Here is an 11,288-nt window from a genome sequence, read left to right on the forward strand (position 1 = left end):
TTACTGCTTATTTCCCTGTGGCATTAATCGCCCCTGATACCCAACCTGGACGGTTTGGCACAGCCAGAGGGAGCCCGCACGCTCCCGTACAGCAGCACCGTGCACCTTAATGGATGGCGGCTGTGAGCTCGCAGGGCGGAGCGCAGAGATTTACCCAACGCACCCTCATCCAGTTTGACTCCGTTCACTTCGCCCGTGTCAAGCCAGCTAGAATACAAAAACAATACCTCCGGTCAAGATTTCCAAAATAAAACTTCTGGACAAACTTGTTGCAATGTTACTTTGAGTAATGGCCTACAAAATACATAAAACATATTTAAAGTAAATTAAAATACTTTTCCCCCAAAATCGTTATTATTGAAGCCCCATTTATATTGACTAAACTTATGGGGACAAACTGGGACAGTGAGTGGCAAGAGATTTCTATTTTTCTACTGGTCAGTGTGAAAATTATTAGGCTAATCATAGGTCACCAAGCTATCACTAAACTATCTGAGAAGGCACTGAATGATCCACTGATGTGATTTTTTTTTAGATATAATCTGTCAATTATGCTTGATCTTTACTTTCCATTATAATTAGGATAAGATAATTTTTGGATTCACTCAGTTTAAAATATGTGCCCACTCCTTGCGGAAGGAGAAGGAGAAATCTATTGTGAATTAAATTGCAACCGTTGTTCTTTCCAAGGTTTTTGTTCTTCAGTACACGCCCAATACGTAGGTCTTTTTTTCCCGTGACAAATGTGCTTTTATTGTGAAGGCCAAAACGCCTAATTTCCGGTGTTTTTCCGGGTTTGTCCGCGTGGCTTGACGCTCGCTCCCGTGGAGTTTGCAGGCAGGCCGACCAGGAGGATTTAGTTACATACAACTGATGCGGTCTGGCGGAAGAGGAGGAGGGGGGAGCGCACCGAGCAGCCCGAAACAACGGGAAAAGAGAGGGGTTTTCAGGAGGAAGGAAGCGGGATAAGTGTAGAATATATAGAGGTTTGTCTTCGGCGGAGGACTTTTATTCATCGGCGTCCCCGTCTGCCGCTACTGCCGCCTTTGCAGCAACAAATCCCCCTCTCCTTGTTGCAGCTAAACAATCTCAGCTGTCCAATGAATGGAGTTGCTTTTTGCCTTGTTGGAATACCTCCCTACTCTGAGAACCAAGTAAGTGAACTGGCTTGACACCGATGAGCTTTCTGCTTCTTTATTTTTTTTCCGTCCATGATACCTGGACAGCAGCGGACATTAGTGTATTGGAGAGTTTGGACTGCGCTATGGGGCTGGTCAGAGAGCGTGATTTCCTAAGAGGATTAACACTAGTTTACATAGCTACTGTGTACACACACATACACGCACACACCGACATACTGTACACACATCAAGTGTTTGGTCGTCGTTTTTCTCAAGCTTTGTTCAGTTTTGTGTGTTGGAAAGTGTTGGAAAGTTGCCGCTTCCTCTCAAAAACTAACCCCAAGTCACATTTTACGCCCGGGATGTTCCAGTCTTTTGTCCGCCTCTTGCTGCATCGAGAGGTGGACAGGCTGTCAGGCTGGACGGGACGTCCCAAACAGGGATGGATGGTACTTTTTCTTTACATCGCATCGATCACTTCTTCTGCACTGCCCCGTTTTAGTCAGACAAATACGTGATTTGCTGGCTGAATTAATTGGCTTCTCTGCGTCAGTTAATGAGATCCACTGAGCTCACATCTTGCTGACAGACTTCCATCACTTTACCTTGGCTTTCTGCTGCTTGTCTTCAATATACAAGTCTCTAAGACATGAGAACAGCAACTATCAAACAGTGTTGCTACTTAGGAGTGAAGGTGGAGTTTCTTCAGCAGTGATGTAGTGGTAAATAAAACGGTGGAAAAAGCATGACATCCACTCAGTGGTCATCATAAGATGTCATCACCACAAATCAATTAAAAGTTGCAAAAAGCCTTAATTTATGCTTTTTTCCTCTTAAACGACTGTATCCACATTTCCTTCCATCAGTTTGATACTGTGAATTTAAGTCATAAAGTTTTTATAACAGTCTAAAAAGTTGAATAAACTGTATTCTGCAAACATAAATATTGATAAACTGAGTTCTGGTGGGTTTACCCTCTACTACATCTTTGCTCTTAAGGCAAAGTGAACAGAAATTACATGTAATTGAGCCTGTTAGAGGCTTTTGATGATTTACAATAATACCAAAAGCTCATAGAATAGTGTTTGCTTTGCTGAAAGCCTTGTTAAAAAAAGGTATGTGCAGTACATGTAATTCCTCATGGTACATGTAAGAGCCCGCCTTCTGGAGAGCAGCGCAGCACTGATGTGTCATAGTTGGGTCATGAGGTAAGAGGTTGCCCCCTCTGGCCCGCACACAGGCGGTGGTCCGCTGGTGTGTTTGATACTGGGCTAGTGATGTTTGTATGTCGTCTCCACAGAGGTCCGGGTCTGGATCTGCTTTGACTTAACCTCAGAGGGTCCTTGGCCCCTCTTTGTGTGTGTGTGTGTGTGTGTGTGTGTGTGTGTGTGTGTGTGTGTGCGTGCATATTTGGCATTTAAATTTGTCTTTAGTAGACTTTCATGTTAAACTATGTTTTGAATGTCAGAAATACAGCGTATTACAGCGTTCTGCGCTGTGCATTACACTGTAATGTGCCTAATGCCTTTAATACAAGCCAGACTGATAAAAGTTGTGTGTGCGTGGGTATTAGGGAAGTGCCCAGATAACTGATTATTTGTTTAAGCTTGATAATCAACTTTACAATTTGTGATTTTAATATGTCTTTAGTAGCAGGCGTTCATGTTAAAATATGTTTTGCATGTCAAAAGTAAAGCATATTACAAGGTTCTGCATCGTACATTACACTGTAATGTGCACATAGCTGATGCCTTTAGTACAAGTCAGACTGATAAAAGTTGAAAAAAGACCACATGAATCTGTAGTTAGTGTGGTGTAGTGTGTGGTGAATCTGAGTAGTGTGTGTGTGTGTGTGTTTGACAGGGTTATGAGGTTATGTTTACCTGAGTCTCTCCTGTTTGTGTGGTCTGTCCTGTGTGTTCGTATCGCACGGTGTGTTGCAACGTCACCTGGAGCTTATCAGCCTCGGCGTCCCCCCCACTCTCCTGTTTTACAGCGCTCCACCTCTGTGTAACACACCGTGTAATCAGGAATTTGGTTCTTTTTGCATGCATTTTCCCCATTTTCCTACCTACCTTAAGTCCCGCTAGCTTCCTTTTGCAGAGCCTCTCTCCTTATCTGCTGTGGCTGAGCTTTCCCCCTCCAGCACAGAATAGCTTTTCCTCCTCTGTGGTCACACTTCAATTAAAGCTCTCTAGTCGTGTGTCTGTTGGTGTAATAGACCTGCACATGGCCCTTCAAACACAATGAATTCACTTTTATCTTTTCAAATTTCCACTTTTATAAAGCATAGCCATGTAGTGAAAATCCAGCCTCTCTGTAGTAAATGTGTAACAACTGCTGTGCGTACCCACAAAACTCTTTTTAATTAGCAGTAACCCATAAAAATCAGTGTGAAGTGTCTGCGATAACCGACCAGTACGACTCTCTGTCTTAACAGTTAGCACACGTCTCTGGTTACAGAACGGGCTGCTCTCGCTTCAACCCCTCCGCTGACCCCGACTCCTTCTCTCCTCTCAGTCCCTGACCCATTTCATACCTGACCTTTGACCCCCGCATGTCAGCCAACACCCTGCTCTCATATAGCCAGACCTTTCTCCTCTCTTCATTCCACTTGTCTCTGGCTCGAGAAAGACACACTGTAGTGATAGTCATGGTATATGTTCTGCAGTAGCTCAAGTAGACTGAGGTCCAGGTTTACTCTTGATATGAAGGGACAGAAAGCTGATCTGCATGCTGTCTCCTCTGTTCTCTTTCCTGAGTCGTGGCTAGCCTCTGATTGATGCTGCCTGAGGAAGAGCAGGGAGCTCGAAACACGTTGCATATTCTGCATGTTTATAGCCTATATACTGTGTGTTCACCTGCTCATTATGCGCTGTTGTTTTATGCACTTTTGAAGCTTTAATACATTTTTGATGTTGCACAAGTAAGGTGCCTCCAATCCCTTTATTTTGATTATATCCTGTGCCACTTTGGAAGCCCCTTTTCTTCCCACTGTTTTTTGACGTGGATAGCCTCTGATTGAACAATGATTCATGTAAACATGCAAAGTGAGATGCAAACTTAACATAAAATGGCCATTGTGTGTCTTACCATGGAGAGGAAGGGATGGAAGTGGCTGTTTGAGGAGGGCAGTTATGAAGACGTCCAGTGGGACTCGTTTAATGTTGTTAGCGGGGCTGCTCCAGTGTTGCAGTGCAGGGCTTGTGGGCGAGATCAATAGAGCAGTGTGTGTGTAGGAGAGGAGATGGACAGCAGGGCGGGGCAGAGGCCAGCCGGAGCAGCACCATTACCGCCTGGTGCTGCATTGTGCCACGTGATGCCGGAGTATATTGATGATGAGGAAATATGAGAGCGCTTTTATGAAAATGCGAGCCGGGCCAGTCGATCGCACGGCCCCTCCCGTGTTCCTGGAGCACGTGTACCGGTTTGCCTGTGTGTGTGTTTGTTTGTGTTCCTTGATACACTGCAGCTTAATGCAGTGCCTGCAAGCACTTAGTGTGTGTGTGTGTGTGTGTGTGTGTCCATTTCATTCCTCGCTGACACTCGCTCGACCTTATCATGTCTCCTCTAGCCCTGCTCTTTCTCCTGATCCGGGAACTGTCTTTAAAGTCAGGTCCCACCCCCTGCCAACCCTGAGGCCTGCTGATTACCTGCTTCCCCAGGATCAGCTGCAGTAGTCGGGATCAAGACCCCGGCTTCGGGCGGAGGCTTCGGATACAGCTGACCCATGAAGTGTCTTGCGGTCGTGTCCCGTTCTTAAAACCTCCCCGGAGGCCTGCTGATACAGCTGATCGCAGAACAACCACCTCAGAAAGGTTGCAGACCTCAGACCACAGGGGCCTGTCGAGTCAGCTGTTCCAGGATCGTTTCCTGGTCCAGGCAACGTTAAATGAAAACGGCTGCGTAACGCTGCAGAGGAAAGCCTCGTGTGTGATCATTAGCAGATGCCTTTACTACATAGTAGGCATATAGCATAACCTGAAGCGCTGTGATTTTATAGCTATTAGAAATTTTTGCAGGAAACATGGCACCCAGAAAATATCGCTTTCTTTCATTTTCATACATCTTCCTACACTGTGTGCATTAAAGTGTCAGCGTGGTGGGCGGAGCTACAGGTTGCACAGAGAGAGAGCGTGACAGTAAAGTCTGCATTACAGAGTGTCCTGCATCAGTCCGTTAACACCGCTACAATGTCTCTCACACCTTAACAGCCCCCCCCCCCCCCCCCCACACACACACACACCTCAACACCATCACCCCTGTTACATTCCTCAACCCTGGGCCTCCAGACGACAGCTGCGCCCCGCTGCACCGCCGCTCACACCTCGCCTGCACAATCATTAACCTGGAGAGTGTGTGTGCTGACACACTTGAGTCGCTCTGGCACATATAGCCGAGCACAGGTGTTCGCAAATATAGGCACTCCAGCATGTTTACATCGTACATAAACGGTTACACACCCTCGCAACTCGTAACCTGCACACAGGTGCATGCACACACACACACACACACACACACACACACTTCTTTGTATTCAGATGCATTCAGGCACTGTTTTTGAAGATGAGGCTGTAACCAGTTCCATGCTAAACTTCCCGAGTGTCACTTATTTCTGTATGACTGCAGTTTAATGCTGCACGTGTTTGCAGTATTACTATGCATTTACCCTGTAACACAGTTCCAGTGGTTTAGCTGTCACTGCAGAAGTGTTATTATTTAGCCTACCCCTCATGTGTGCATGAGGAAGTCCTTGATGCTGAGCAAATACAGTGCAGCCCGAGTGTAGGTGGGCGAAGGACATCAGTCATCATTGACCTTGTTTACCATGGTAAGAGGGGTGCGGTGGCTGCGGTGCCGCTCTGCAAACCAAAGTAGGCGTGTTTCTACTGCTAATGGTTCTTTATTGATCCCCTGTCAGTCAGTCAGTCAGTCAGTCAGTCAGTATCTTTTTTGTTTTCTCTCTTTCTCTTTCTCCCTGTCTCTCTGTACCACTGCTCACTCAAGGTGTGCTTTTTGGATACATGGGGAGTTTCCTTATATCTTAGCTGTCCTCAAAGTTCGCCTGTCCAGAAAAGTGACAGATCAAGTCAGTTTCTTGTTGTGCAGGCAGCACACATCCACTCTTGTGTCCCAGCCTGGCGCGTTTCATGTGGCGTCTGATTCCCAGGCGCTGGGTGGTTCGGTGTGAAACAAAGCCTCTCTCAGAAACAGATGAGAGCTAATTAGATTCAGCCTGTTGATGGTCTGGCCTGCCTGAGTGCCTCTTTGTATTTCTGCCTGCGTGCGTGTGTGTGTGTGTGTGTGTGTGTGTGAAAGAGTCTGTGTTGATGTGTACCGCTGCGGCTCAATGTGTTGTTTTTGTGCAGGAGCCTATACAGTACTTGAGGGGCTTTATCTCGATGTGTTGCTGTATGAGGAATGGGGAGAGCAGGTCGCATCTTGTTCTGAAATGCAGACTTGACTCTGTCTGGCTATATCTGTCTGCGGGATCGGCCTGAAGCCGGGGGGGGGGCGGGGGGCGGGCCCGAATCGAGGGGTCAAGGTTCAGAGGTTAGGGGCCCCCCTCGTCACACACTTGGCCCCCAGATAAAGAGAGGCTAAAGAGGCAGGAGGGAACCCTGTCAGTGTGTGCAGCAGGGGCCACGGGGGTTAAGTAGGGGCAGACATTTGACTGATCCCCATTCAGATGATAGGACCGCCTTGTTTTGTCTGTCTCACGTGTCTGATATCAACTGTACATATTTTTATCGTTTGTGTCTCGTTGTGTGTATGTTTTTATAAGAGAGGAGCGAGGAGGAGAATGTGTACCTTTGGTGTGTGTGTGTGTGTGTGTGTGTGTGTGTGTGTGCAGTGAGCTGAACGGTGCACCGTGTCTTGCTCCACTCAGATGTGCAGGCAGCCTTTATGAACAGCAGGCAATCCACTGGAATGTGAGAAGAGAGAGGAGAAAGAGAGAAGGAGGAGGGAGGGGTAAGGAGAATAAGGAGGGCAGAAGATGACAAGATAGAGAAAAAACCTGATGAGTCACGGGGAGAGAATGACGTTGGAGTGACAGCCAAGCACTGTGAGCCATCAAAAGTGAAAGAGAGCGAAAAGAAAGCAGGAGCGCCGGCGGCGGCGGCCGTCATGACCTGCGTGGAAGCTGCCAAATTTCACGGCGCTCTAATCTTAACGACAAGCACATGGGTGTTGAGTGTTTGCTTGCATGTTGTTCTTGGATGACCAGAAGATCCAGATAGTACTACGGCTCTCCAGAACACACTCTCCCTCTCTTGGATTTACCAGGAAACGAACCACTTTATATGCAGAGGGAATTTTCACTTTGCTGGCCAAGCCGCAAAGTCAGAAGTTCAGAAATCAGTGATTGCAAAAATGTATTTCGGTAAAGTTTTAGTTTGTGATACATTACAGATTATAAGCCCGTTAGAAGCGTAGATACAGTAAACCTTTCTTATAACATAACCATCAAACATCATCAAACTTACATTCAATTTAATATCATGTCATTAACCATAGAGTACTCAAGTATCCAAATCCCTAATGTCTTTTCACATTGTGTTTATTATATCAGGCTCTGATTATAACTGTCATGGACTCACAATGTGCTTATGATGCCCATGAAAATGTTCTCAGTGTTCTTAAAGATTTGAGTCAGGCAGTGAAGTGAGGGTTAAGGTAAGGTTTGAATATATAATGGGAGAGTCGTGACGTTCTGGTTTTTGCAGCTCGGCCAGAAAGAAAGTCACAATGCAGAAGAAGAAGAAGAAGAAGAAGAGCCTCTCTGCGGTTCAGCATCGCTTCATGGCTGGCCAACTATTTGATGATGTGTGCTCAGAGTATGTTACTGTACAAGCCGGATCGGGGAGGTTCCTCTTGGCTCGTATATGTGGCAGCGGGCCAGCTAACCCCCATCAAAGCGGCAGTTGGAAGTCGATGAACTGTGAAGCGCAGTTCAGACACGGCGAATGACTGCTATTTCATCGGGGGTTAGCGAGCTGACTCACTGACCTCGATCACCAGCGCATCACCGCTCCCCCCGCTCCCCCGCTGTACTTCCTAAACATCCGCAGCCCGGCCCAGGCAGCGCTGCCGCAGCCCATACGCACGTGCGGCCACAAAAAACACACACACACAAACACCCGTACACCACCGTCAACGCTGTCTTTCTTTGTATTTGTGAGCGGAGGCTGCTTGTTTTGGCAGGCCGGCAGAAGCACGGGGCCGAGATTATCAGGAAGGCTAATGAGGAGCAATGGATGCTGGGAAGAGATAGGGCGCTGTGGCTTCTTGGAGTAGTTGGAGATAACAAGGCTCGGTTTCCTCCCTTCAGAAGAAGCCATTAATTCTCGTACAGTATGAAAAACAACTTCCACCGACTTGAAACTTGCCCAAACTAGATAATCTACCACAACCAACATGAAGCCTTAATTTGGTTTTCTGTTTTATCATTATCTCATTGTGCGTGAGTTGAGTGTTTTCACATCAGCGCTGCATTACGCTACGCTCTGCTCACTGTCAATCACCTGACACCCACAGGAAGAAATATGAAGCCTCCATCAGGAAATAATCCCTCAGAAACATGTCCTGGCTGTGACCGGCTTGGATAAGATACCTGGAATATTCCGTTGATTATCTGCATGTTATTGCTGTTGGTTTCCGTGGTCTGCACAAGCTCAGTTTTGCGTAGTTTGATGAAGTTATTTGGTCAAAACATGGCAGTAAGCCTTGGTAACTCCAGGTTACTCCAAACTGAATTGTGCCTATCATGAAAGACGTTAATATTTAATTTATTTAAGGTAACTGACAGAAAAATGTGAGATGGGTTTTGGTGGAAAGTTCTGAAAAGATGATATTGTAAAATGTGTAGTTGTATAGCTTACTTGCTAACTTGCTACTTGCTAGCTAAATAAGCAGAGTAAGTGCTGTTAATCTGTGGATACAGTGATACAGGGATATTCAAGAGCGGGTTATCAAAGGTGCACATAATCAGCTTATCCCCAATAACACCTTAACTGGGATATTAGCCAGGATCCAAAATACTATGCGCATGCAAATCCAGCCGCTCTGAGCACATTGAGCTGCTCTCTTTTTCCTATCTCTCTATCTGTCTCTCTCTTCCTCTTTTTGCTTTTCCCTGCTCTGCTTCCTCTGTGTGTCAACGTCCTTGTTGTCGAGGTTGTTGTTCCTTTGGTCAGTCTCTCCTCCTCATCTGTTTTTTTTTTCCCCCTGTAATCTGCCTAAATTCCAGCTTTCTTGTTTTCTCATTTCCCCCTTTCTCTCTCTCTCTCTCTCTTTATATATTTTCTTTTTGCCCTCCTCCTGTGTGCGTGGTGCGTCTCTCCCTCTGTGATTTGACTCGGAGAGGAGCGCTGCAGCTATCTGCTTTGATCTCACTGCTGCCTTCTTTGGTCATCTCCCTTCAGAAATCACTGGATACCCACATGGTGTTTTTTTTGTGTGTGTGTGTGTGTGTGTGTTTTTTTTTTTGTCTAGCCTTGTCTGAATGTGCACCCATAGACATTTTAATTCAGCGCTGCATTTTTTTTGTTCTTCTCCCAGCCGAGTGCTCCGACATCGCTGGTCTTGTTATAAAGCGTCAGCCATAAAGCAGAAGGTATTCTGTGTAGATAAGCATAGAGCATAGATGTGCCATAAAAGGTCTGTTTCGGTATGATTCCTCTATGCCCTTGGCCAAGTTTCAAGAGCACATACACACACACACACACACACACACCTACACACACAAACACACTCTTCCTCTTTACTAGAGTTTACAGCATACACTCGAAAATGAAATGGGTGAAACTGTCTGTTTATATTTATGACCTTCTTTGCTCTAAGCAGCGGCAGTGTGCCTTTCAACTAAGAGTGAGACCATATGTGTGTGTGTGACTCCCATGTCAACAGTCACAGCGCTTGGCTCTCTTCCTGCGGGGAAGCCTAAACAGAGAGACTAGAGGGAGACTAGAGGGAGACCCATCACCCCTTCAGGCCGCATATCTGACCCTTTTTAGTTTTTGCTGGGGTGGAACGAGACATGGAGCCGCAGAGGACGGCTGACTTCTGAAGGGGAAACATCTCACGTCGCCCGGCCGACCGGCCTCCATCTTGTGCCCACAGCTGATTCGTCCCCCCCTGCAGGAAAAGGCCACTAATGCAGAGTGACAGAGGCTAAAGACACAGACAACGCCATCGGCATCGGCTTGGCATATGGATCTCATCATCACATTACACACGGAAAGGGCAAAGCCTTTGGGATACGTAGTAGAAAACGGTGAAAACGCAGACGCACACACACACTCTCAGTATCTCTGTCCTCTGCAGATGTGCTGCCCGGCCGCGCAGTCTGCAGTGTAACAACAGGAAGGAGCAGGCAGTCCTGCTGCAGATGAAATGATAGCCAGGGCCGATCCTCCTGTATTCAAAACATGCCCAGGAGGACCTACGGTATCTGTGTGCCATCTTTGTGCTGCTGGGGGATGAAGGGGGGGGGGGGGGGGCTAGGCAATGGCCAGAAACGTTGTGGGTGTAATCTCTGCATCGCCAGGCTTATCAGTACACACAGTGTGAGAAGCCCAGCTCATGTCCAGACCGGCAAAACCCACGTTTTTTAAGTCTTTCAGGTCGGCCTTTGTTTGCTTGCAATCACGTGATAGTGAAGGAGAAGGAAGAAAATGTCTTTCTTATTTTTAGGGTCCAGAGTTGACAAATGACTAGATTAGAGAAAATGTGTGTAGAGAAGGAAAAGTGTTTAGAGAGGAAAAGACTTAATTTGTCAGCTGTTAGTTGGTCATGTTGGATGTATATACTACAAGCCTGTGGAGTCATGAGTGTTGAGATGGAAAACGGTGACCTGAGAATGAAAAAGCGGGATGGTGTTAAGAGAAACACTGGGAGGAATGATTTCAGAACAGTCTACAGAAAATTGGGGTGTGTTTTCCCTCCTCGAATGGTGCTCACCACTCTGCTTCATCCAGTTGTGTTAAGATGTGAGGCCATGTGTGAGTGTATGAGAGCACATGTGTAAAAGTGTATATATCAGGATTTCTCAAACGTTTTTATGTCACGGAGCCCCAAATAGACACACACGATGTCACGGATCCTCGTTTGCTCAGATTTAGTCTCAGGAAGCCCCACATGGGAGGGTTTTTTTGTTGTTGATTT

At 46.6% G+C, this 11,288-nt stretch overlaps 1 protein-coding gene across 4 annotated transcripts in view; it reads left to right on the forward strand.

The window, feature by feature from the left end:
* Positions 1 to 890: 890 nt before the first annotated feature.
* arhgap23a (Rho GTPase activating protein 23a) overlaps positions 891 to 11,288 on the forward strand; it is a 55,207-nt gene continuing 44,809 nt past the window's right edge. For all 4 annotated transcript variants that reach the window (XM_071909283.2, XM_071909284.2, XM_071909286.2 and 1 more), the window contains exon 1: positions 891 to 1,154. In XM_071909283.2, the coding sequence (XP_071765384.2) occupies positions 1,101 to 1,154 (54 nt within the window). In that variant the 5' untranslated portion in view covers positions 891 to 1,100. The remainder of the gene's footprint in view (positions 1,155 to 11,288) is intronic.

Source organism: Centroberyx gerrardi, chromosome 7 (assembly GCF_048128805.1).
Source record: "Centroberyx gerrardi isolate f3 chromosome 7, fCenGer3.hap1.cur.20231027, whole genome shotgun sequence".
Taxonomy (NCBI): Eukaryota; Metazoa; Chordata; class Actinopteri; order Beryciformes; family Berycidae; genus Centroberyx; species Centroberyx gerrardi.